The sequence below is a fragment of the Macaca mulatta genome, chromosome 5 (assembly GCF_049350105.2).
Source record: "Macaca mulatta isolate MMU2019108-1 chromosome 5, T2T-MMU8v2.0, whole genome shotgun sequence".
Classification (NCBI taxonomy): Eukaryota; Metazoa; Chordata; class Mammalia; order Primates; family Cercopithecidae; genus Macaca; species Macaca mulatta.
Genome location: NC_133410.1, coordinates 113,882,005 through 113,909,865, shown reverse-complemented (window position 1 = coordinate 113,909,865; position 27,861 = coordinate 113,882,005). Strand labels below are relative to the sequence as shown.

At 35.4% G+C, this 27,861-nt stretch overlaps 1 protein-coding gene and 1 long non-coding RNA gene across 4 annotated transcripts in view; one reads left to right on the top strand and one right to left on the bottom strand.

Annotated features, from left to right (window-relative positions):
• LOC106998442 (uncharacterized) overlaps positions 1–4,275 on the bottom strand; it is a 160,899-nt gene extending 156,624 nt beyond the window's left edge. The window contains exon 1 of one of the 2 annotated variants that reach the window (XR_003729732.2): positions 4,031–4,275. This is a non-coding gene — a long non-coding RNA (uncharacterized LOC106998442). The remainder of the gene's footprint in view (positions 1–4,030) is intronic. The other variant, XR_013417529.1, reaches the window with a different exon arrangement.
• Positions 181–26,907, top strand: CXXC4 (CXXC finger protein 4). Of its 2 annotated transcripts, XM_028848653.2 has the most exons (4): positions 181–375; positions 494–569; positions 3,026–4,347; positions 22,823–26,907. In XM_028848653.2, the coding sequence occupies exons 3-4, from the start codon at positions 3,283–3,285 to the stop codon at positions 22,865–22,867; spliced, it is 1,110 nt and encodes a 369-aa protein (XP_028704486.2). In that variant the 5' UTR covers positions 181–375; positions 494–569; positions 3,026–3,282; the 3' UTR covers positions 22,868–26,907. The 2 variants fall into 2 exon arrangements, with proteins under 2 accessions (XP_028704486.2, XP_002804221.4); XM_002804175.4 differs by lacking the exon at positions 494–569.
• The last annotated feature ends 954 nt before the right edge of the window (positions 26,908–27,861 follow it).

Sequence of the window (27,861 nt, the reverse complement as noted above, 5' to 3'; positions counted from 1 at the left end):
CCTCCACACCTCCTCCCTCGCCTTTCTCTCTCGCTCCCCTCCCCCAGCAACCGCACACTCGCACACACACAAACAGAGAGAGAAGGGGGGAGGGTGAGAGAGAGGGAGAGAGAGAGAGAGAGAGAGAGAGAGAGGAGAGAGAGAGAGAGAGGAGAGACTCCCCGGCTCCCTCCCTCCCTCGCACACAGCGACTGGAGACGGACGGAGAGCAACGCGCTGGGAGAGGAGAGACCACCGACAACAGCCCCGCGCTCTCACACATACACTCACACTCGACTCTTTCCTCTCCCCCCACCTCCTCCTCCTTCCACCCCCACCACTAACACCATCTCCTCCTCCTTCTCTCTGCAACAAGAAAAAAAAAGCCATTTACAGGTATTTTTTTTGATCCGCATATTTATTTATCCCCCCTCCCCAACAGTTTGTTTACAAGTATTAAAGTTGTAATTGGGAGCTGCCAAGACACATCTGGATTTGTGTTTCTTTGTGTTAGGGGGTGATGTGCAACTAATTAAAGGCAGACTGGCAGCGTCTGCAAATTCTAAGGCTCCCCAAATAAAAAGAGACTGGTAAGTGATTGTTCTTTCTCTTTCTCTGGCTTTTTTTTCTCTTAAATGTTTGCTGTCCGTTGGGATTGTGAAAGTAGATTATTAATGCTGGACTCCAGCAAGAAAAAGCGTCGCTGTATTAATTTATTAATTAATCTGCACCCGCCCCTCCTCCTGAATGTTAAATATGACCTTTGATCTCTATGTCTCTGGTAGACCAGACATACAATATTAGGCATGTACAGTCACATTGTTTAAAGGCAAAACAGGATCATGAAGTATGCATCTCTAATTTAGCTTTGGCATAGAACTATAGTTATTTGTGTGTGTTTTATTTTGTTTTTTAATAAAATCCAAACAATAGCTGTGGCTTAGATACCTTTTTCATGCTCCAGAGATGCATTGATTAAACAATAATGACCTGGATACTGGGCATAATCATTTTCTCCAGTTTCTGGTGGTATTAAACCTTGAGGTAGGAAAGGGGGTGGTGATGGCAATCAGAAAAGCAAGGAAAGCTTGTGTTTGGAAACACCACTCTAAGACTCTAAAAAAGGGACATTAAATTATTTCTTTATTTGGAACAAGGTCAAAAGACTAAAACGTTGAAAATTTTCCCTCCACTCAATGTGATGATATCTAATGCATGGTTGACATAACTAGTTTTTACTGAGTAGCAGTTATTATGGTCTTGCAGTTACAATGTGATTCGCAGAAACTGAAGCTATATGCATATTCTTGCTGTGTCTTCCCCCACCCCTTCCAAGCATCAAGAATATTTAGCCAAGAGCATTTTGGGGGCACCTTTTGTATTGCCCCCAGACCTCAGAAGGGAGCAGTTTTCCCTAATGCGAAACCACAGAGGTGGTTCCTGAGTGATTAGGGACTTGCTGTGATTGAAAGACGCCTGCAAGCTTCTAATCCAGCCTGGGGTGAGGTTCCTTATCTTGATTTACTTTGCCTAATAGGGATTTGTTTACATAAACCCCTCTTTTTAGAGCACCTCATCAGTAGGTCTTGAAGTTTTTGCACTTGGAGTTTGGGCAAAACTGGTTCATTAACCTAATTATAAGCATAATTACTATAATTGATAACCATTTTGAACTCTGAATATTTGAGACTGAGACTATTGGGCCCCCATGTAGAATTCCCTGAACTCTACATTCTAGACCAATCTATGGGCTTCAAAAGATGTCACAAAAAGATATTCTGGCCAAAAAATCTGGAAACAAAGAAACTGGTTTTTTAGGTGAATATACACTTTATGCTTTTGCTTTACTTCTTAAAAGGTTGTGATGTACTTCTCCCTCTGTAATAAACAACTAAAATACCTCTTCCTAAAGCATAATAATGGCCTGTAAGCAAGGAGATGAATGCAAACACCCAGTTAACATTAAACTTTCCTCTTAAAAAGAGCACAATTTAAAAATAATTTTAATGGTTATTTTTCTCTGGCAAAGAACACCTTAAGGGCTCCCCCCCCCCCTTTTACTCAATGCAAAAATCAGTGATTGTGAGAGATCCTTTTCAAAAAGTGCCATGCTTTCTTCTTGTCTTGGGAAGAGACAGCAATCTCTATTAGGAATGATTAGGAATATTCTTAAAGAGGCTGCAGGCACTTGGTTTAAAACCTGAGACATTGCTGATACAAATATGTATCTATGTAATTATGTGGCTTATCTTTATTTTCTACCTTAAAAAAAAAAAATCAAGTAGAACATCACCCTCTTACCCCCACCAAGCCCCACCACCAAATGGCTTGTACAATTGAGACCTGTCCTTGGTCCATTGAATTAAGACCCTAACAGAGCCAGCTGTGCTGGGATTCAAACTAATGACCGCAGACACAGAAGGACACCGTGGCAGCTGGTAGTTCTTTTTTCCCTGCCTCTTTAGTTCAGATTGTATGTGGGCAGTCTCTTAGCTCTCAGTTGTATTGTGTTTGCTTACAGTTTATACTCGGATGTATTGTAGACTTTCTCAGTACTTCATTTGCTAATTTCCTGTTCATTTTCCTCATAGGGCCATTGCTGTTTTCTACTTTACAGCATTTGCATGCCCAGGCAGCACTTGTTCACACATTTCATAATGTTTAAATGCCCTCTGCTTCTAGGTAGTATCGCCCTCCCACCCATGATTTGCATGTCTTTAGCACTCCAATTGCCCTTTTCCTTAGGCGTTTGTCACCCCCGTCTTCCCTCTTTCCCTGGGTATCCTGGCTATTAATACATTTTCTCAGGAGGGTTATAAGAATAGGGGGGAGGAGCTGTGGTTTGCTGTGGGGAGGGAGGGAGGGGGGTTGGGAGCGTTGGGGGGATGGGCTGGGGGGGGTCACATCTTGGTGATTCTTATGCAAAGGACCTGATGGAAGAATGTGGGAGCTTTTGCTGTCTGCGGTGGGTTAGTGAGGGAGGTTGTTTATTTATTTTTAATCTTTTTCCTCGTGCAGCTCGTTGGAATGACTTTCTTTATTTTAGTTGTAACAGTTGGAGGATAATGCAAAGGAAGACGCTGCCTGGGAATTCACCGTCTGTGGAAATGAGCCCCAGAGAGGAATAAAGCAGCCCTCACCTTGCTCTCCCCACCCGAACCCACTTTCCCCTCCCGCCTCGGCCCCCACCCCAACACCACCATCACTCCCTTCCCTCCCCCCCACCTTTCCCCCTTTTCCACCCAGGTGTCGGACCAGGCGGTCCCCACTTCCACCCTGCACCCCTTCTTCCCCCCCTGCACCATGAACACCAATGTCTGCGTGGAGCCCGGGCCGAGCCCGGAGGCCCCGGGCTTGCCCAAGGAAAGCCACTTGCCCGAAGGGGCTCTGAACAGCCTTGTGGATTACAACTCGGAAATGGAGCGCTACCGCTCCTTTGCCACCTCCTTCTACAAGACCAACGGGGGCGCCTTCCCACAGGCGGCCAAGATCGCGCGCATCACCACCCCCATCTTCCCCAGCAGCGCCGCCGCCGCCGCGGCCGCCGCGCGCATCGGCATGTCCCCCTGGAACTGCGACAACGCGGCCACCGCCGCCGCCGCCACCGCCATGCTCTGGGGCAGCGGCGGGGGTGGGGGCGGCGGCGGGGGTGGCGGCGGGGGTGGCGGCGGCGGCGGCGGCGGCGGGGGCGGGGGCGGGGGCGGTGGGGGCGGCAGGAAATCCTCCTCCGCCGCCGCCTCCTCCTCCGCCTCCTCCTCCTCGGCGATCCTCCCCGCCGGCGGTGGCGGCGGCGGCGGCGGCGGCAGCAGGACCAGCATGCACCACCGAAACGACTCCCAGAGGCTGGGGAAAGCTGGCTGCCCGCCAGAGCCGTCGTTGCAAATGGCAAATACTAATTTCCTCTCCACCTTATCCCCTGAACACTGCAGACCTTTGGCGGGGGAATGCATGAACAAGCTCAAATGCGGCGCTGCTGAAGCAGAGATAATGAATCTCCCCGAGCGCGTGGGGACTTTTTCCGCTATCCCGGCTTTAGGGGGCATCTCATTACCTCCAGGGGTCATCGTCATGACAGCCCTTCACTCCCCCGCAGCAGCCTCAGCAGCCGTCACAGACAGTGCGTTTCAAATTGCCAATCTGGCAGACTGCCCGCAGAATCATTCCTCCTCCTCCTCGTCCTCCTCAGGGGGAGCTGGCGGAGCCAACCCAGCCAAGAAGAAGAGGAAAAGGTGTGGGGTCTGCGTGCCCTGCAAGAGGCTCATCAACTGTGGCGTTTGCAGCAGTTGCAGGAATCGCAAAACGGGACACCAGATCTGCAAATTTAGAAAATGTGAAGAGCTAAAGAAAAAACCTGGCACTTCACTAGAGGTCAGAGGAGATGATTTCTTGTTTCCCAGTCTCCCCCCTTCCCTCCTCACTCCCTCTCCCCTTCAGGGATTCTTGTCTGGCTTCAAGATGCAGTACCCCTTCTCAGAAGCTTCATTCAGGTGGTAAGAGTTGTAGGTGGTTTGCGAAAGGCTTGGCCTCTCCACCACCCGCCCCAGCTGCACTTCACGTGACACCGCCCTTCTGATAGAGAGAGTGCCCTCCTTTTTATCCCTGGGGGGGAAATAATGTAATTGGTTTGAAGAATCAGAAGTTTCACATTCAGTATGCTCAATGTTTTCCCTTGGTGGTTTAAAATGCCTCCTGCTCCTTATTAAAAAGGGTGGGGCATCTTTGACCAAAGGACTGGACATATCACATCCTATGCAAGTTTACAGGCTAAGTTAGTGGCCCAGTTATAACAGTGAGGACACAGTTTGTGGCACACAAGCCTGTTCTCATTGAAAAAACAATAACAAACCACACAACGGTATTCATTGAAGCTGAAACACCTGGATTCAGAAGGGGATTTCCTACCCCCTTCTAGAATCGTTTTTCTACTCATCAAGGCAGAATGTTTGTTTCCTATTTCATTTTCTGCATATCTGATATTTTTGGAGAAAGTTGAAACTGTGTAGAAAGCGGATTTCCACCTGCAAATTTTAAGGAGATGTGACATAGAATAAAGGGATGCAATTAGTTAATTTCAGGGCAGATGAGAGTGATTTTGTTTAAAAAGTTCTTTTATATAGTTTCAGAATGAATAATTTCTAAAACTCAGTTACAAAAAAAGTATTTCCCTTGGGCTCTGCATTGGACAAAGTAACCATTTTGTGGTTACAAAGTTGGTCTATACACCAAGCACGGTTTTGGTTGATACCTTATATGGTCAATAATAGTTTCTTTTACCTATAGGTCTTTAAAACAGATATTGTACAGATGCTCACTAAAGTAATTGTTAAATTAGGCTATGAATTATGCTACATACAGAGATTGATACGTTGGATACAAATTTTGTATTGTGTCCTGATCAAAACAAAAAAGGGGAAAAATGAAAAATCACAGGTAAATGACTTTGATGGTATATTAAGCAAAGAAATGTGGACAAGTAGTTATAGTCTCTTGATAAAATTTACAGGGTAGATAATTAGATGTTCATATATATATGAGACTGTAGGTGGTGGATTTAGCATTCTGTGCTTTAACATTTTAACATTCTGTGGGGTGAATTGCAGGATGAGAGTGGCTCTCACAAGGTATCTTAGGGGTATCTGTAAATTATTTTAAAAATTGTGAGTACTGCTTAAAGGAGTTTTCTTTATGAACTGGGAAGCAGTCTTTAAAATAATGAAGAGAAGAGTTAAAGATCTTTGGTACAGATTTGAACACAAAGAAGATACAGGGTTTTTTAAAAAAACTTTAATGGTGTAAATCAAACTAGATAGCACTCTAGGATTCTAAAAATATCAGAATTATGTTGATGCTCACTATTGGGTATGATCAGTTTCATCAAAATATTGCATTTGCATTTATTTTTCTTTATAAGATGCATCAGCTCTTTTTGGAAAGTTTAACTTTACTCCTGGATGGTTTATTGTATTTTCTTTGGCAACTTTCTTTGTGCAAAGAGAATAGCAACTATAATTCAGGTCCATGTATTTTCTTAGGTGGCAAAAAATAGCTTTTGAATCTTCCTTTCTGGATTAATTTATTGTAACTTCTAAGGACTACGGGAAATTAAAATTCAGTTCATACTGAAATACTCTATTCCCAAATGATAAGGACAACATGGCTTTTATTTTTCCTCCTGAAATGTAGTATCTAGAATTATAAGTTTGGTTCTGCTGTTAGGCCTCATCTTTAGCTAGACTCGTGGCACTACTTGCATCCCAATTTAGGATATGTAGTAACTGAGTAATTCTGAGTTATTTAGTAAATAATGACCCTGGAGGAGTTTGATATGAGTACCAGTAGGTTTTCTGCACAAATTTCTATGCTGGTGTAATTTTTTTTATGTGATGGTTTTCCTACAAGCTTGATGTGATATTTAAATTCTTCAGGCATTTTGAGGACAAAATCCCACAAAATTCCATTTTCTTCTTTTTAAAAATTACCACGCACAAAAATTCTGTTAATCTTCACGAGGTGAGGTATGGATGGAAGAGGAAGCTGGTTTTTTCCTTTGAACTCTCAAGGTGATCTTCTAACTTCAGACCCCTTCTATCAGAGCCTGGGTCGTGTTTCAAGGCTAAGATTATTAGCGAAATACTATTTGGCGAAAATAAATAAAAACTTTAAAAAATTGTGTAAGATTCAATCTAGATCATTAAAAAAGACAATGCCATCATGACTGCCTTAAACTGCAAATACAGTTATGGTTGTAGGAAACCAGCTGAGCACACGTCAGAGTGACAGGGCTTCCATGACTGAACTAAAGCTGGAAGAGGAATTGCAGGGAGGTGAAAATCCCCTTGCTGACCTGGTTTCTCTCTTAAATTTGGTTCATCCTCATCTGAGAAAATGTTTTAGAGATTGGATGGGTTCCTGGCTGAGGGCAGTGACTTGGGGACTCATTGTGGATATTACCTGTGGGTTCCAGATGTAAACTCCATAGCTAATATTTGTTGGCTTTGAATTATGGATGCCATTAACATCTGGATCATAATAATAACATATATTCTTATTTATCACTTCAAGCCTCATGTGCCACTCTTCCCATTGACTTGTTCTCATCCCAAAGACTGGAGATAGTCATTTTTTTTTTTTTTTTCAGGGTGAGAAAACTGAAATTAAGACAGATTCGCATGGATATGTTGGGACTGTCATCCAGATTTTTTTCAAAGCCTCCTCTCTAGTGTTCCTTTTAAAACTGCCTTCTATTTTTCTGCTTAGTCTCACCTTAAGAGCATCTTATGATGCCCTAGTAATGTGTTTATAAAATCACCCCTTGATCACATTTGATATGATAATGCACACAAAACATTTAGTTTTTCTGTTATACTGTGCACCATGTATTTGCATAACCACTGTTCAGTAAGTCAATTACTCTGTTAAAAAATAGCCACTAATTGTTCAAAGCAGTCCTTACAAATGCTGTCTGCCCCTTGTGTGACAAAAACTGTTTTAAAAATTTGTATCCTAAATGAAAAATATTAAGTTCCTAGATGTTTTAATAAACGTGATCATATAGGAGATCCTTATAAGTTACATGATAACACTTTGTCTCTTGCAAAGATAATCCTTCAGTTTTTATATTTGCAACAGTTACATTTCTGCTACTTCTAACTTTTCCCAATCTGATATGGCTCAAGAGATAAAATTGTCCCATGGGCAACCCCAGCCTCTTAGTCTCTGAACATTGTTCAGGTGACATGATTGATCTCTGTGGGACAGCATTAGAGACCACACAGATCTGGTTTCTCTCCCATTAGTTGATTTATGGAATTACATTAGTAAGCAGTGCCTCAGGAGGTTTCCCTGCCCCCAATCTTGGTTCTCTTTGCGGTAAGTTTCACACTGCCACCGCTGAGGCTTTCCTCCAGCTGGTGAAGAAACTAGAGAGGGCAGGTTGTAGTGAAGACATTGAGAAACTGGAAAGTCAGGAAGAAGGATGGTGCCATCCTTTTTTTCTTTACTTTCTTTTATCTCTTAAAAATCTATCTGCCGAATGTACAGGCCAGCCGTAATTTTTCTACAAGTTAGGTTAAGCTTCTAAGGGGGTTGGTGGAAAAAAATTCGAATACTGTCTCAAACTTGATAACTTACTTCAGAAGAGTGTAATAGGGGAGGAGGGACATGTTGTATATGCTGATAAGTTCTAAGAGCCCCAACCATAAATGGCAATTGTAAAACTCTGGACAAAGCACCGTCTGTAATGGGTGCAGGAAGGTGGCACCTGCCTCCTGAGGAAATTAACTTGTAGACCAGATGTAAAATAGGTGTGTCACTCAGACTAAGAGCTTTTAGTCAATAATTGAACATATACATTTCTGAGGTTTGTTGACTTAAAAAAATCTATGGATAAAATGCAAATGTTTTGTGTCTTAAATGGAAACTTCCACCAATTTTTCTTTTATGTCATAATTTGTTTTAAAAATGAGTCCTCAATTTTTCATCTCAAGATTAAGAAAATTACCAGTAGAAAAATATTTTTATTTTAGCCAAAAAATGCAAATATATAATTAAGTATGAAAGGGAAAGAGGAATTTTTTCAATAAAATTCAAACAAAATGATAGTATATTAACATTAGAATGTAACATATAAATAATATAGGAAAAAGCACCTCAATTTTGTAAATAATAAGAAAAAGCTTGGAAAATTTTGTCTTTGACTAAAGCTACAAATGAATTTGTGGCCAAGGCATCAAACCGCAATACAAGTTCAATGAGATTATTTTTCCATCACTGGATTTAATACAAGGGAGTTAAAGTTGTTTTTTTATATACTTCCAAATATCATGTTGTACACACAGTAAATACGTGTAATTTTAACTGTCAGTTTAAAAACTTACAAAGCGTACATTTTTAATACTTCCTTATTGAAAACAGTACCCTCACCCATCCAACCATCATGTAAATTCTAAGCCATGTTTTAGATGGCAATTAGGAATAGTAAAATAAAGCAATTAAAATTAATTTGTAAATTATGCCATAAGAATGTTTGAAATTCAACCATCATCAAACAAAATATAAACAAGCAAACACAAGGCACATAAGAGCAAATTAAAAAAAAAAACAAAAAAACAAAAAAACTTTAGGTTTCCATTTAATCCGAGAAAAATATTTGGATATTTTAAGAATGAAAAGTGTTTCTAGTGATAAAAGAAATACAAGTTGTCTGGCTTTTCAAATTCTTAAATAATAGATTGCTGAAGTATTTCTCTATATTTTGTTTAGTCTCAGTCATCTACTTTTCTGAATTAATAGTTAAGTTTTGCATAGTCAGACTTATAGATTGATAAGTACAGAACAATTTAATAAAATAGCCTGTGAGATTGAAAATTGAAAGGCATGCAAAAAGAACAGGCATTTGATCCATGTTTGCTCCAGTTGGAACATTGTTTAACAGGTTCTAGACTGAAGATCCATGGTGGGGTGGAAACATTGTTGGAATATTCTGGATACAAAGTATCTTTCTGGATACAAAGTAAAACATTATACTATTTGAGTATTTCTCAGGCATAGGTTGAAAGTGTGCTTTTCAGAAAGTTGTCTAAAGTTGTTGGTGCTCTTAGAATTTACTGCTCAACCTCAATTGGACAGATTGTCTGAATATGCAGGAAACATTTCACTTTAATTTGCTCTGAAAAAGCTTGACCTAATGTCCTACTGTTCAATATGAGTGGATATGCTTTAATTTCTCAAATTTATTTTTACTCACATTATGCAAAATACCAAAAATAAATGCTTGCATTTGTCATATAGAAATATCTAGTTAAAGTCATGAGTTAAATTCAAGATTTATTTGAAGGGCCATGTAAATATACAAATTGGAGAAAGGACTAATTCTTTTATAGTTTCTCTCATATTCCCAGATTAGTTTGTAAAAAAGCAAAAATGAACTGAAAATAATATCTAAATTTTATTAGTAATGTGACTTTTAGTCACTGATTAACATGTCAGATGACCTTAGGTGGGGAAGCAGGGTGTTCTAGGAAGCATAATCTTTTATAAAAAATTGTTTTCAAGAAAGTATATATTTTTTGTAATCCATGTAAATTTTGAGAATTTTGTGCATGTGTAATTTTGTTCCTTCATTTGTGCTTCAGTGTTTCTGCCCATTTTTAACATACTTTTAAATCTAGCATTTTGCTATTAGTCTTAGGATTTTCAAAATATTGGAGGAGGGGCGTAAGAGTGATTTTATCCTTGAGTCATATCTTGTTCCATCACATGCAAACACCTGTCCTGAAATTGAATTATTCTTTGGGGTAATCGAAAAGCCTCCCTCCATTCAGCATCTTATGTTTTCTGTTGTTTATTGAGTTATGTTGTACCATACTTCAGATGCGACAGCCATTTAATAATGTTGAAGACTTAGCTCTGCAGGGGCTAAAAGGGTCCCAGCAGGCTTGTTAACTTCTACTGTAAAATGTTATGAGAAATATTTTTTCCTCTGTGAAATTTCTGGGCTTTCTCTTAATTTATTTTAAGAACATGAGAATCCATAGCTAGGTATGAAATCAAGCCTGCTGAATTTTTTGGCTTCCTCTTTCTTAATCTTTAACCCATTTATTTCCCACTACATTTTTTACTAAAGAGACTGTGGCAAAGCAAGCAATTACTTTTTCAAAGACCTCATATTCAAGATGTATTTCTTTGGTTTATAATAAACGACATAAATTATATTCAGGAAATAGATGACTAAGCTCCTAGATTTTAATTTCTTTTTATTTAAAATTATATGTGCTCCATGTGACCAGATAGATACAAAATTGTAAAAAGAGCCACTAGTATCAAGTAACTTAACAGTTGAACAATGTTAGGTACATCAGCATAACTTCTCTGAACTTTATTTCCTCATCAATAAGATGAAAGTAATATCAACCTACCTTATAACGTTTTAATATGATATGTAGCTTGATACTGTTGGCAAACTAAAAGATGCTATATAATTTCTCAGTCCAGTTTTAAAACCATCAATAAAAATGGAGAATAAGGCAACTGTATTTATAGATAACAAACCAACAGGTTACTTATAGTTTTCAGACATTAAAGTCCAGATGTCCATTAGTGGTGTGTGGTTTTTGAATATTTGTTTTAATCACGCAGTTGGCAAAGATATGGCTTGAGTTTACTTGGAAAGAGATAAATCTAATTGAACATGTTTTCCTTGTTCCTGTACTTGCATTGTCAAATGTCTTAGGAAACTGAGCATATTATCCAGCGAAGTCAGTCAATGTGGTGAGCCAATTTCAATTATTTAGTGCTCTTTCTCCTTCCTTACCACAGACATATCACCACTATTAATTTTTATATATTTCAATAGATGTGTGTTTATGTTTCACATTACTAACCCAATACTTTTATTTGACTATTATATTTCCAAGACACAGAGATATTCTAAATGTGAATTTGTGAAGTCAAGAGAATTTTTGTAAGAAAGAAATGAATTCCAGTTGGAAAACTTGTGTAACAAATATTGGAAAGTGAACATATTTAACATATTTGGAAAATTGGAAAATATATACATATAAGTATACATAGGAAATAAAACAGGTAGATAATCATTTTACATAAAAAGTAAAGTAGCTATATGAAGTTTTTCTGTTTGTTTTTGGCTAAAAACAGAATATTTTTAAAAATGAGGACAGTTACTAAGCATTAATAGGAATAGCTGGTGTTTTTCTGGGGAAAAATAGTGATAAGCCCTAAAAGATTTGTAATGCTGACCAAGAAAGATGAGAAACAAAGGAGAAAGGAATATTTAAGCCAGAATCCAATGCAGTGTATAGAAAGAACTTTGACAAGATGGAATTATGGATTTATGCTTTGCTTCAGCTGTTATAAAAGTTTTTTCAGATGATAGAAAATATTTTTTAAAAAGATATATTTTTTTAATGACGACCCAATACTTTTGGTATGAGAGTCAGCTGAGGCTTGAGTGGAGTGGCAGATGAGTTAGAGATAAGGAAAAACAGATTGTGTTATAGCTGATGTTATTATTTTTACTTATGCATTTGAAACATTTGGTAGAATAATTCCAAAGTGTAACTAAAAGAGAATACTTCCAAGATGGGTGGAAAATGGTATCCCATTTGTGTCTCTTCTGCATTAAAATTCATATTTTAGAAAACATTCTTGAGAAAGTAAAGTGTCAGACTATGGGAAAGACGGTGCTGAAAGTGCTGTTTCTTGCCCAAAGACTAAAAGACAAAAGTCGAAAAACCCACACCAAACCACAACTGGATTATTGGTAATAATATAATGACAGGGATCAAGAAGGATGAGAAGCGAAAGGGATATATGTTTGTAGATTAGGAAAAATTATGGACATTTCTATTTCAGCAAATCTGGCAAATGCCAGAGAAGATATATTTTCTCCAAAATTTAGAGAATGAGACAAGATTAAATACATTTTTAAGTGAATAGAAGACCATATGAATTTAATCATTTGGAAATGGCAAGAACTAGTGTGGGTGAATCGGGGTAGAAAAATAACTATGCTTGGGAATAACTTCTCTATTGGCAATGCTTTTTTTTAAAAAAACTAGGATAAATTAGAGAAGTGATTATCTTAATGGAGTGAAGATAAGAAAAAAAGGATAAAATTAACAGTCATATGTAGATGTATAAGAAGTGAAAAGCTGTGGAGTCTTCCATTAAACATGAAATATTTTGTATGCTCTACCTTTAGTCCATGAAAAACAAGAGAGAGAATATTGGCTTGTTTCCATCATAGGAAAAATACATTAGCTCTTCTTTGTAATGCTGCTATATGTAGAGTTAAATTCATCATGAAGTGGAGTGGTTTTAGATTTTCCTCATGTAATTCTTTTCACATGAATTCATTTTTCTATAGTATAGAGGTATGTTTATCAAACTGCTGGTGACAGTATGTTGGTGGTCCATGAAACCAATGTTTTAACTTACCATCATGATTTTTTAGAAAGTAGATTAGAATAGAATGGAGCACAAAATGTATGAGCTTATCACATGTAGTAATAGCAAGTACTGTTCAACTTCTGTTTCAGTTATGTACACTTAAAGAAATGTATGTGTGTCTATGTGCTGAGTTGCTATGTAAAATGTATTTAAACTTTTGGTTGCAGTCAAGTTTGAAAAACACTAATCTGGCAACAGCAGCATCACTATTGAACAAGTCTGTAGAAGGAAAGAAATTATATTTGAACAATGTTAACAAGATACAGAGTAAAATTGAAATGTTTCTACAAATAGTGTACTTTTACTTATTCCAGGCAGGTCTATACCTATGCTGCCTATTCGTGAATATATGGTATTAATTAGCACATAGTAAACCCTTGATAAATTCAATTCAATTTAACAAATGTTTAGGTGGAACTGTTATCTTCCAAGACTTTAGTTCCATGTATACATATGTGTATACCAATATATATGTACATGCATATATACACACATACACACATCCTGGCTTAAAGAACCTTAAATGTTCTTTATTCCTGCTCTGTTTACAATACGCATGTAATTCTCTAGCTCTAGGTCTTAGTCCTTAGTCCATATATGTGTGTATATATATATATATGAAACTATATATATGTATATATATTTTTTTTCCTTGAGACAGGGTCTTGGTCTGTTGCCCAGTCTGGAGTGCAGTGGCATGATCTCAGCTCACTGCAACTTCTACTTCCTGGATTCTAGCTATTCTCATGCCTCAGCCTCCTGAGCAGCTGGGATTACAGGCGTGCACCATGATGCCTGGCTAATTTTTGTATTTTTTAAGTAGAGATGGGGTTTCACCATGTTGGTCAGGCTGGTCTTGAACTCCTGACCTCATGCAATCCACCCACCCCAGCCTCCCACAGTGCTGGGATTATAGGCATGAGCCACCACACCCGGCCTCCCTATTTATATTTTAAATTTTCAGTCCAAGAAATGGATAAATGGCCACATTTAAACTAACATTGAAATTTTAGAAAATTCTGTAAGCAATCTCACACCTATTTAAAAGCCTTAGAATTCCTTGACTCATCCTTGGTTTAGTTCTCCACATCTAGATAAGTAACACAGACTAATATGATCTCTGCCTTGCTACCTCATGTGATTCTGTAGTATTATATTTTCTGTTTTATTTCAAGGCATATTTTACAGAGTGCTGGAAAACTTTGTTTTACCTGAATAAGAGAAAAGATTATATTGGAAGAGAGAAAGAAGGGAAGGAAGGAAGGAAGGAAGGAAGGAAGGAAGGAAGGAAGGAAGGAAGGAAGGGAGGGAGGGAGGGAGGGAGGGAGGGAGGGAGGGAGGGAGGGAGGGAGGGAGGGAGGGAGGGATAGAGGGAAGATAAAAGCAAGGAAGAGAGGAAGGAAATACAGGAAGGTTACAGGATTGCTACTATTTAAGGGAAATCAGAAAGGGGCATATTGGCAAAAAGAAATGGCATACTTAAGGTCATCTTGAGTCTGGTTTAAATAAGAAATGAGAAGCAATAGTTAATGTCTCAGAATTTATGGAAAGGTGTCATGGGTCTGGGTTTAGATCCACTAGAACCACTAAGCATTGTTTTTTTGTTTTGTTTTGTTTGTTTGTTTTTGTTTTTGTTTTTTCATTTACCATGATGGAAAATCTAGTTTCAGGAAAACTAAGTATGTTTTCAGGATTTTTAAAAAATATTTTTAAAAGTAATTTTCAAGTCTGCAATCTGCAATTAGAAACATAGAAAGGCCAAGATGGGAAAATGAGCGCTCGAAACTAATGACGGTGTTTAGGGAGCTCGAGGCTATCCAACTCCTATAATAAACTGATAGTACAAAATATCAGTGTACTTTTTAAGTAATCATAAGGAGAATTTCTAAGAAAATACAGAATCGTGTATATAAAAAAGGCTACCGAAGAATGATGATGTGAACGATATCAATCACTACATCTTATAAATCCTATGGTGAAAAATTAAACGTATTAATTTCCTTTGTTAGTTATTCTGAATGTGGCTGTGTTCTACATAGATTTATATACTCTGGATGGAGCACATGATACTTACAGAAAAAGAGGTAGTTCATGAAAACTTCCTGAGGATAAATTAGAATCTAAATACTTGAGAATTTGTTCCAGCATAAGAGCAAATGCCTACCATGATGTTATGGTAGTGGAAAATGCTTAATAGTATTTATCTTCTTGATGAGATAGATGTACCAAAGTATATTTCTAAACAGTTAAGAAACATGTAAAGACTTGATAAAAATTAAATTATTATTGACCGTATATTTTTCAATTTTATTATTTTAAAAGATAATTAACAGAAAAGACCGAAAGTCAAAGTCAGAGTGATTGTGAATTTGAGCATTCCATATGATGGCAATTGAAAGGAAGGAATAAAGGGAGGGAGGGAAAGTGGGAGGGAGGGAAGGAAGGAAGGAAGGAGGGAAGGAAGGAAGGAAGGAAGGGAGGGAGGGAGGGAGGAAGGAAGGAGAAAAGGAGAGAGGGAGGGACAACAAAAGCTACATGTTATTCTTAGAACTATAGTTTTAATCAAAGTAAATTATTTTGGTGATAGCATCTAGTTGACAGAAATATTTAGAATTAATGTTTTCTAAATTCCTTTCAGTAGTTCATAAACGTAAAACATGCTGTGAATTTTAGGCGGAGCCTGTCCCAGTGGTTGTATGGTTCATAACAGATTCTGAGCCACATGAAGTTCAGTGACTACATCCAAAATGCTACTTGACTTAGCCTAACAGGAAATTTTCTATTAAACTTATTTTCGCTTTTATGTAATTAAAAAATAAATATTTCTCAGATCTCAGAACTGTAATAATAAAAGAGATACACCATATTGATTTGCTTATGGAGGTTAAGTGTAACTACTTTATTTTCATATAAATTAGAGGGTGTCCAAATCATAGCTTTGATAGTCAGGTTAAACATTGCCTCCGAAGATAAAGTGACTTCTCATTTTCTAGTATTTTATATGAATATTTACACTGACTGCTTTAAAATTAACCAGATCTTCAAAAGTGTCCAACCACTTGGTCTGGAAAAGACTACTCATTGTTTTTCAATGGCTAATTCACAGTGAACTCACCTAATGCTATATTGCTGCATTCAACAGGAATTACTTGAGAAGAAGTTGAATTGTTGAACTTTTATACACACATATATATTCATATATATGCACACATATTTATTTAGAGTCTATAACCGCATATATTTATTCATATGTATACATGCAAATGAAATATGAACATAGGAATATATATAAATATTTTCAACCATTCTTGAAGGTATAGTATTGATTTTATTAACCTAATTTTTACTTTATAAATCTTAATTTTACTTCTAATTTTCTTTCACATTCTCTCTTACACATAAGGTTAAATATATAAAATTGTTTTGATAAATACCTTTTAAATTTGTGAATTATTGAAAGATTTTCCTCTTTCTGTTTACCATGGTACCACCATGCTATGTTTTATTTTTATATGGGTGAGAACATTTTAACCACTAAAGTACCCATTTATAATACACTAAATTTACTTATTTGTTAGAATGATGTGGTTTGAAGTATTTTTACCAAATTTAACTGAAATAGAATTATACACACATAGAATTATCAAGAGACTTGCTTAACTAGTTACATTAGATCTATGGCCAAAATTGGGTATATTTTTTGTTCACTTCTGGACCAGTGTGAATCGTGGTGTTAATCTGTCTATCATTTTACCTCCCACCAACCCACTCCCACCCTGTACACACATTCTCCTTTAGACATCTGTTTTCATGACAAGCTTTATCACCATATGGACTTGACTTAGTGCCTTTACAACATAATATATAAAGTCCTCTTTCCATTTTCAAAAGTTAGCTAGGTTTACCTCCTAAAGTCACACTGTCACAGTCTAAAATCATGTTGTCACAGTGGTGATGGTGACTGTGGTGGTTGCAGTGTAGGAGTGCAAGGCAAAGAGAGCAACAGGAGTAACAGCCAAGGGAGAATCAATTATCAATGAAAAGGCCATCTCTAGTTCTCCATCATTAATTGGAGAAATCTTGGTCACAAATGGCAATTTGGAAACCAAAATATGGAATGTTTCCTATAATAATATTTAAAGCCTCCAAAAGTTATGTCATAAAAATTATCTAGTTATTTGGTACTTCCCCCTTTTTAAATAGGGTTCTAATATTCCAGTTAGTGGATGATGTTGAAAGTTGTTTTTAGTTTATATTTGGGTAATGACCAAAATAAGGTGTGATTATACCAAAGACATACAGTTATGTAATAAATGAATCTGGATTATGGGAAAAATTAATCTGCTATACATTAAATACATAATATGGATTTATTATAACACAGAAGAAAAAAGTGAGGTATAATTTAAAAAATGGAAACAGTATATACTTACATTACTCCAAATATTAAATTTAGATATTATTAATAAAATCTTGTCTTGTTTATAATAGCAGTAAATTATTGGACTGTGTGATTATCATTAATGGTTCTCTTATATTATTAGCCTATACTTTACCAGTGTTTTCTAATAACTCTATTTTAGTTACTAGACTATGATTTCTAAAATTTATCACTTACAAATGGAATATAGAAACATCTTTCTGCTAAAAACTTGTTGGGGGGGTGTTCACCTTTGCTTGGTATTATTTTATATCATAATTATTAATTATTCAAAGATTCATATTACTATGCATTAACTTGTGTCAGTCTGATTGTTCATATTCACAATACTGTATATGTAATACAACTTTCCATTTCTCCAAGTAGATTTTGAAATTTTGTCAGTAACATAATCAAGAACCTGTATAACAATGTTTTAGCATTCTTCATGAATCAAATCAGAAAAAAAAGGTAGTTTTTTTCACCATAAGGAACCTTCTTGCATTTGTTCATCCAGAAATTTCTGAAGTTTGAAAGTTTTATATATAGCCACAAATGAAATCTATATAATTGAATAACTAAAGGCAAACAATGGGGTCCATTATTATGTTTTGTCATATTTATTTGCATACTTTCTACTGCAGAATTTCAGTGATTCATTAAGGTCTTTGCATTCTAGCGTGAAATGATAGACTTGAATACAGTGAAGGTTTCCAGTAGCAAGGCCTCAGATGCCCAGGAGTCTAAGAAACTTATAGTGGGCCTCCTCATAGTGAAAACAGTATTTCAAAAGGTTATACAATAGGTGGTGTTGGCTAACTACAGCCTAAAATAACCCTAAGTTTGGTTGGGATAAAAGCATGCTTCACGATTATATGGGAATCATAAAATGATTTCATGACTTTTGTTTCTTTAATAAGAAATGGGAAAACAGGAAATTATTTTTGATTAGTATAGAAATAATGGTATCCCCAAATAGTGACCTCCAGTTGGAAATCATGAGAGCCGTCTTGTTCCACAGTAGAATTTTGAAGGCCTAGGTGAGTCACTGAAATTTTTGATTTGAAAGTATATGAATAAATATTGGAAAGATAGGTTTAACTCTAGTTCTAGACATTTCTAGGGTCATAATCATGATCTCAATTTAAAATTGTATGTAAGGTGAATTTCAGCATCAAAAGTTATTAATTTCCTTTTTGAAATCTCAGGTCTAATATTGTTAAAAGTTTTAAGTGCAATTTTGTAAATATTGCTACATTTTACACACTGTACCTAGATATGAATGGCCAATCCACATATCCTCATATGTACAGAGTTAGAGATACCCCATTTTCAGCTTTTAGGAGCTGATGTTTTATTAGACTTGACATATTTATAACAAGAATATGTAGATGCATTCTTCACCTGATGATACCACTTTCCATGTGACTTCTTCACAGGTATGAAAAGAGAAACATGCTAAAATCCTTAAGGTGAAAGCCTTTCGTATTCTTTATTATTTTAGGTTGTTTAATTATTTCTTCACTGCTGATTTAATGAAAATCAAACTGAAATATATATCTTCCAGGAACATTATTAATTTTTAAATTTATTTTTAAAAGTAAATATAAAATGTACTTGGACTTGGATTTTATTATTCTTTTATTCAAGGAAATTCCCTTATTTTTCATGTAATTTAGGGAGAAACCGAAGACTCCTTTAGACTTGAGGGTAGTGTTGTACCTGGCCTGTGTAGGGATGAGTTCTGTGGAACACTGTGCTTTACAGCAGTACCAGAAAGAGAGCTGGAGCTGCAGGTTTCTCCACAGGCCTCCTGGGAGCAAGATGGCTGTGTGTCAGTGTTTGCACCTGCATGAACAGTGAAGGCTGCCTTAAACAATGCTGATCAACTCAATTCTATTCTTTACCTCCCCACCCCCTTCTCTTCAGGGGAATCTGGCTTTCCTGTCACTCAGGATAAAGATCCCCTGCAAGCAACACTGAGATCCAGAAAGTCACTGTAATCTCATCAAGAGTGTGAATCCCTAGCTGGGACTTTGAATTTATATAATCCAAAGGTAGCTAGCTGGTCAGGGTATTTAATCTCCCACATTGGTGTGCTGAGCCCCTGCACCATTTAAAAACAAGTCTTCTTACAAGGATAACCTCATTAGTTGACAGAATGAAAAAATACGTGTCCTCAAATTAGTATAAACTTAGTTAGACACCTATAGTTTTAACTCCACATTTTATCTATGAAAACATTGTTGCTTCACCCAGCTTGGCTGAAACAAACTCATGCTTCACCCAGCTTGGCTGAAACAAACTCAATCAGTCCTAAAGTACATTTCCATTGTTCCTGATGAAAAGTGGGCAGGAGATTAAATATACATCTGTTTTGGGTAGACTACAGGCCCCTAAAGAGTTTTGACACTTAAAATCCTGAAATACAACTGTTAGTTACAGAAACCTTACTACAAATTTCTGGTGTGTGCCTTGATTATTTTCTAATTACTGCACCAGTAATTTTCCTAATTTTTCTCACATATTTTATTTGGTGATTTCCCAACTAATCATTTTTAGGCTTCTTGACCTCAAGGATCTTAACATAAGGAAGAAATAATTTTTAAAAGAGGCTTCCCTGCTTACCTTCTCACTTCTCCTGCAATAAACTGTCCATATTCTTACATCTGGGGATGCATACTGGTCTCAATGTATGCATAGTAATATCACGATGCACAGTAACATCAAGTAAGTGTAGAAAACCTTTGCTCTGCTTTTCTCATGTTTGCATTGTTTAATTAATTTTTACTGCTAACAGGTATTGAGAAATGATTATCTTTTTTTCCCACAACAATGACCTTTGACCCTAAGTGGCATTTGATGAGCTTGCTTTTTCTAAATGTTGCAAATAAAATTGAATAACTGAAAGGGGCACAGGAGGAGCAAGAATTGGAAAAGAGATTTAAAAGTATATCTAAGACATAAGGACTTCATCTCATTTAAAAAATGTACTCCATATATTTTTGCTGTTTATCTTCGTAAACATATATGTTTATCAAGATACAAGATTACATAAGTATATATTTATAATCTTGTTTCCAGTTGGCATCTGAGAGTAAGTTGGCATCTCTGTGTCATACATATACACATAAATGTGAATATATATGAATATATATGCACATGTTTATTTTTCATATGTGAATCTGTAACCATAGATCTATAATTGCATGAATATGCTTGGATCTAACTTATCTCGTTAGAAATGACTACATTTATATAAGTGTGCATACTTATATAAAATTTATTCTTAGTTGGCATCAGCCAGTGAGTTAGCATCTGGTATAAACTTTTAAGTTTTCATTTATTGCTTTTGTGTGTGTATAAGGCATGAATATTAGAATGGGAATGTTCTTTCTTATTACTTCATATAGCTTCCTAATAATGATTAAATTAATGTAATCAAAGCATATAATTATTAACTTTATTCAAAAGTTAACTTTAGAGAGTAGTGAAGAGGTTTTCCTTACCAACTAAATCAAATGATAGAGATTCAGGTATGCATACTGAGCTGGAAAGGAGAAAACCGACGAAACCATCAGGAGTAAGGCATAACATATTAATAAGATCAGTACAATTTCCATGGGAATAGTGAACTTTTTTGTTTTTGCTTTTAGGAAACTCTGCTCGGGTAGATTTGTTCTGTATACGTATATGCAAACTTGGAGTAGGTAGATAGTCATTTGTCAATGATTTGTTCTTAATACAGTCATTTTGAAATTTATTGTGTTTGTTGTTAGGACAGTCTTTTTAACACTTATTTTAGTACAGATAGTGAAAAGCAGGTTTGCTTTCCAAAATATTTTATTGATTTCTAATTGACATCCTAATCAATACTTTTATTACTAGATGACATAATTACAATAGGACAATGTCAACCAAATAACATGTGTGAGAAAGTAAATAAAAGCTAACCTCAATTATTAGAGGGTTTTTAGTAGAATTTTGTATTTATTTTCTGAAATCCAAAAGTCAAGTGCTATTAACAATGTTTTAAGATGCATTACAAGAAATGTGTGTATATGTATGTGTTCATGTGTTTTTGTTTACCTAGTAAATATATTGGCACTTACATTCAGCACATCAATTTATATACTTATTTATCCTTAGCAGCCATTTTACGATTTATACAGGCTTGTTGGGCTGGTCTAAGGAATAAAATCAACTTTCTTTTACAGGAGAATGTATTCTTAGCTTGTTGTTTCTTGCATATCTTCACTGTATATTCATGTGATTGTTTTATGTATACCATTAGAATACATTTTAAAGAAGGATATGGCATGAGGAATTATTGGATGTTAATGTACATAGAAAATTCAAGCTTAATTACCATTTACCTCACAAGAAAACCTCGTAGTAACTATAAGCTTTTTGTTAGGAGGATTGTTTATACTTTGGTGCTAGCTTGATACTTCTTTGGAGAAACCATTTATAGTATGTTTACAATTCAATAGGGTGGTTATTCTTCATTGAATATCATTGGTTAGTAATCAATGTGCTTTTTATATATATTAATTTGTTGAAAATAGAAACTCACTTTGAAACAGTGATATGTTTTATCAGTATAGTTCTCATTTGACTATAAAATGTGTTTAGAATTTAATAATTGATAAGTATTGCAGGTAATATTGATATTTGTTAGTATTCTGTCATTTAAGAAAATCTTCAGAATAAATTACTTAACTGAATTTTGAACATCAGCTTTACATAATTGGATATGTATGTATATATTGTGATTTTTGTACATAAAACAGTGGCCTAAATTTCAGTTTCAGTTTTTGGTTGCATTTTTGTTAGGGTGGTTAGAAGCACAGTAATTTAATCATAGTCATTTTAACTGCATAGAATGCTTACATGTCTCACTCATGTTTAAGACCATGTGCATAGCTGATTGTGTCTTTAGAAATACAAAAATACAAAATAAATAGCTATCATTAGAAATGACTAATGTAGAAAGTTAACTAGCAAAAGTGAATCCTTTCATTTTTCATGATGTGATTGTGCCTTCTGTGTGCATGTTATCGTGACAGTAAGATGATCCACTCAAAATGATGTAGGCATTCTGCAAGGCAGATAAAGATTTTAAGTACCTGTGCTGACTGGTCTTCCTAATATTGGTTAAGAGGTTGAACTTTCCCTTTATTCTGCTTCCTATGTGTGTTTCAGGCTACATTTCCTATATTTTTAAACCAATGTGTTTTAATCAGTATATTCAGCAAGTTAGCATTAAATTCAATATTCTAATTATTGTCATAAGATTGAGCATTTCTTCTTTTTATTAAATGTTGAAATATACAAGTCATTATGTTGTATATTGGTAGCTAAAAATATTGTTGAAGTGTAAAAGAGAAAAATCTAATTTTATATTGGCATAGAAAGAAAGCTTAACTTGTTTTCTTGCTCTTTTTTTTATAGAGAACACCTGTTCCCAGCGCTGAAGCATTCCGATGGTTCTTTTAAAGCAGTAGTATATCTTATTTTCAAGGCATTTGGAAATGAAGGGCAAACTAATGTCTTGTTTTAAGAAACTGCTTAGTCCACCACTGAAGAAAATATCCAGAAATTATTTTCACTTTACATATAGGGGTTTCTTCAAAAAAAAAAAAAAAAAAAAAAAAAAAGAAAAAAAAAAAGGAAAAGAAAAAAAAGACATAAAAATAATGTGGGAGCTTGGAGAATTGGCCAGTCTATTTACTTTCAATACCCTGATTCTTTCTTTGATGTAATTTAGCTATAGTAGTGAAGTTGTTGTCTATTTTGAAAGTGGCTGTAAAAAATAAGTTTGGGTAAACCCCTGCTGTAAAATCATGTAAATTTGCAAAGTACATATCTATACTTCATTTTCAAATATATGTGTTTCAGTACTGTAAACTGTACAGATAGCAGCTTGTATTTTGTGTGTTTAGACACAAGGAGACAATCATGTCTGAGCATCTATGGAGATTAACAGTTTGTACACAACAGTATGGTTCTGCAAGTTAAATCTGGAGCAATAAATTTTAGCTTTAACTATTTTTTGCCAGTGGTTTAGAAGCAGCAGCAGCACTGGCACCATTTTGCCATGCATCTTTCCATAGAGACTTGATGCCAAGTTTTACAAGACTAAAAGATGATGATGCATCCACCAGTTACCTTCAGTTTTATTGTTATAAGAGGGGAAGATGTTATGAAAGTTTCAATTAATCTTTTGAGCACTATATTAGAGTAGTGGTTATGCACTTGCATTGCTTACAAACGAGCTGTACAGAAGGGTATACCTCCCAAATACTTAGTGTAGTTGACTTGTCCTGGGTTGCACTGTAAGGCGGAGTACTCAGAGTAGTTGGAAAATGCAGAATCAGTTGTATAATTTTTTTTTTTATAAAAACAGTGTTTTTTAGGCTAAAGAATAAAGTATCATATCTTAGGAGGGGGAAATTTATAACTGACTTTTTTTCCCCAGCCCAACATGGGCTGTATACGTTTTATTGTTTCTTAATTGTTTTCTTATTTTTTCTGTAGGAAAAAAATCTTAATAAAAACTACCCCAATGTTTTCATTTCATGTATGATATTAAATGGGTAGTTTTAACACTTGAATATGTTGAAGGCTTCTGCCTTGAGGCAGGACTTGATATATTTTTAATTTACAAAGAATTAAACATATTCATAAAAGTGAGGCATTTTATCTCTTTTTATTTTCTTTTCTCATAGCCACCCAGTTGGACTAGTGGTCTTCCCCTAGTCCCTCAGTAAAATGCTCCATTGCTGCCATTTCCATTCTTGTCACTTGACGCTTTCATCCTGAGAAGGCAGGGCTGCAGTCTGTGGAATTTCATAAATGCAAGACATACTCCTCCCCCTACAATCTACACACAAAGGATCTAATGCTTCATAGAACCTGTGCTACCTTTTCATGTAGGAGTTGGTTTTCTTATCACAGTCAGGGTTCTTAAGACCATCCCATCAGGACAAATATTTACATTTCATTTTATTTTTGTTTGTCTCAATTATAAATACTATTTTCAGTTTCAGGAGTAGAACAGGGTTAAGCAAAAATATGTAGAGTATAAAAGTTGCCTACTGCAACTTTTTGTTCTTTGTCCGCTAGCCAGTTGATTTAACCCACTACATCCATTAGCTTGCTGAAAAATGTTAGCAAAGTAAATCATGCGAAGAAAGATAATTTGAGAAGAGAATGGGTATGGTACAATGAAAGAGGCTGTAAAGATTAGGTAAGACTAGTAAGTGAATATTTTTAAAAATTTAGTTGTAGATTTGAATGGGATATGATAGGACAGAAAAGATTTTTTAAAAAGCAGAAAGAGTGTTTCATGGTGAAAGTACTGGGGGAGGGTGGACAAAGCATGCACATATGCCAATTTGAAAATCAAGTGTGACTTACCTCACGTAGAGTATGAATACATGGTCCACAGTTATGGTCAACAAGCATTTTCAAGAAAAACTCATGATGTGTTACACCCATCCATGTTTAGAGACGAGAATTAACTGATTACAAGCTAAAATGTGCTATATACTGTATTAATTTTGAGATAGCTTTCTACTTGATGTATATTTCTTTCAGGGTTTCAATCTAGTTAGAATTTCAGCTTCTGCTGTGGGACCAATGAGAGCTGTATGAGTTTTTTTTTTTCTTTATCCATTAGTTTATTTTATTTTTCTTTGTTTTTTGTTTACCAATTTGCTAATTAATTACAAGTAAGTGAAAACTTACTTTCACACTTGAATAAGCTTGCCTTGCTCTTTGGAAAATGATGATTGTTATTAATGAAGTGAAACAAACTTCTAGTCAGGCTATATTAGGCATACAATAACATAAAGATCTCATAGCAGTATACTGAGAGTCTAAAATACATTCTAGTATTGCATGTCTTGGTGTTCTTTTGTTTGTTTGCTTTTTAAAGGAACTAATGAATCTGTATATTGTAAACTGTGGTGTTTTACATGTCAATTCATTTTTTAATGAAAGAAAATTTGTTGATTACTTAAATGAGAAAGTTTAGCGTTTCATTCATTCTCTGATGTTTTTTATTCTTGATATTGTTCTTTTATACCACCCACTTTTTAATGTTTTTGGTTAAACTCCATTTATATAATGTAGGGTGCATATAAAGTTCTCATTGGTGATGTTGAAGAAAGAGATGACTCTTCTGGCCTTTCTCTAGTTTTCTTTTTCATATGTCCATGTACTGAGAACTTGTAAAGCTTATCATTATAAACCTAAGGCAGTGATTTGAAGGTTTACATTTTTCATGATTTTAAAATACCAATGAAATGTAACTTTTAAAAATTCCTCGCTGTATGCTTTATATTCACTGTCAAGAAAATTCAGAATGTAGATTGTGTGGACAACTATACACAACTTAATAATTATATATCAGATAAACTGAATAAAAAACTTTGTAAGAGTGGTTTACGCACACAGGATCTTGTCCTCCCTAGGCGTGGATAGAGAGATGCCATAATCTGCCAGCATTTGGGGAGAGCATGGTAAATACTTGAGGCATTGATACATAGTGCAGTGAGCCAATTTCCTTTTCAGTTGTCACTCAGCACCGTAACATCACGAAGAACATCATTAATGCAAACCTCTCACTAGGCCTTCAGACCAAAGTGGCTTTCCAATGGACTCTGCCTGTCTGTCTACAAGTGGAGTCAGATTCAAAGTAGAAATGTTTCCATCCTTGGGAGAGAAAATAGGAAGTCTTCCCCCACTGTAGGAGTATGTAAAGATGTCTCCTGGTTGCTTAATTCCCAACACTCAATTTCCTTCTTCTAAACACATTTATAGGGAGCGAGGGATGGTGGGCTTATTATGAATTAATATTAAGCAATCACTAAAAGAAAGGAATGTTCTGTTCCTTTCAATCAGAAACCCTGATATGTAAGTTGTGCAATTAATGCTAAAGCATATAAAGTCTTTAAGCTGATAAGTATCTGTAATCAAATAATGAAAAAAGGAAAGCCATTAAATGAACACAGTATTCAGGGTCAAATATGTTCAGCAAAAAGCCGTAGTGGGTCTTTGATCATGGTTAGATTCACAGTGATATCAAACAGTTGGTTCTCATGTAACAGCTAAATGTTTCAGATTTTTTTTTTTATTAAATTTGGCATTTCACACTGAGATCTGTATTCCTAGTGAATAAAAGACAGCTACTATATTAGGAGGGATTCCATTTTCACAATTGCAAAACAGATATTTCAGGAACATGGGCCACAAAATGTACTCCTTTCACAGTGTTCTCCTCTTCTGAACTGTGCAGTTATCTATTAAATTTTCTAATAGATATTTGTGTAAGGTGTATGTATGCTTGTGCAATTATTTAAAAAGCGGTTTTGGAAAACAGTGTATTTATTAAAGAAAATTACTTATGGGGCATGTACAAAACTGTAAAAAAAAAAAAAAAAAGTAGAAAAAAATCACATTCAATTTGCCCAGTAAAGTTGTTTTTGTGAAATTTCTGTGTTGTTGAATAAAGGATTTTAGTATTCAAAATATCTCTATTTTTCCATGATAAATTTTCATTTGTGGGATTTTAAGCAATGAGCATATGATCATAAAAATTTAATTTTGTTTATGATAAAAAAGTTTATAATCCTACACTTGCCCTTATGTCAGTAGAATGAGTGCTTTGTATAAGTCTTTCATAAAATACTCCAGGGATTTTTCTTTTTTTTTTCTCTTTATATATTTTTTTCTCATATACTGAAAGAAAAGAAAAAAGAACATGATTCCTTATCCTAGTTTCTAGAGAATATATTTTTGTTGAAAACTCAAAACGTGTAAATAGAGGAAGAACTGAATGCACCCAAACATTTCTCCTTCCTTCTGCATCATAAGTGTGTTGGGAGAAAACATCTCAGGCATTTTTTTTTTTTAAATACCATGAATGCAGTCTTGGTGATGCTACTTGAAAGCATTAATGTGCATGAAGAAATATGAAACACTGGAATTCTGTCTTCAGCCACTCTCAGCAATACTCTGAGATGAAATTTTTATTGTGTTACTTTTTTTATTATGGAATATTGTGGTCCACACAGGTTAGTTGATAGTGAATGTGCTTAACACTTATTTCACTGCTTCTCAGTACAAGGTCCAGTTTTTTTGATGCCTTATAAACTACAAAAATACGTAGAACATGGTTTTATATCTTGGAAGTATTTAATATGGTTTCAAACACAGAACTTCATACAATTGAAAGAGTTCATATCTATAGAATATAACACTGTATTAGAACATTTTTATACATTTATTAAACATTAGCATGTGTTCTGTTAGTGTAATGTCAAAAATATAAAATATCAGGGCTAAGGCAACAGAATTGGAATATACATGGTGAGAAAAGATAGATACTTTTTATTATGCGGGTTCCTGAATACTCAGTAATTTTCAGGTAAGTCACTATGCTTCTGTATCATATTTTGGTATAAGCAACAACATTATGACAAATA

Excerpts from the sequence above, each read along its gene's own strand:
- CXXC4 (XM_002804175.4), top strand. The coding sequence starts at position 3,283 with ATGAACACCAATGTCTGCGTGGAGCCCGGGCCGAGCCCGGAGGCCCCG. Across the intron at positions 4,348-22,822 it reads AACCTGGCACTTCACTAGAG|AGAACACCTGTTCCCAGCGC; the intron begins GTCAGAGGAGAT and ends TTTTTTTTATAG.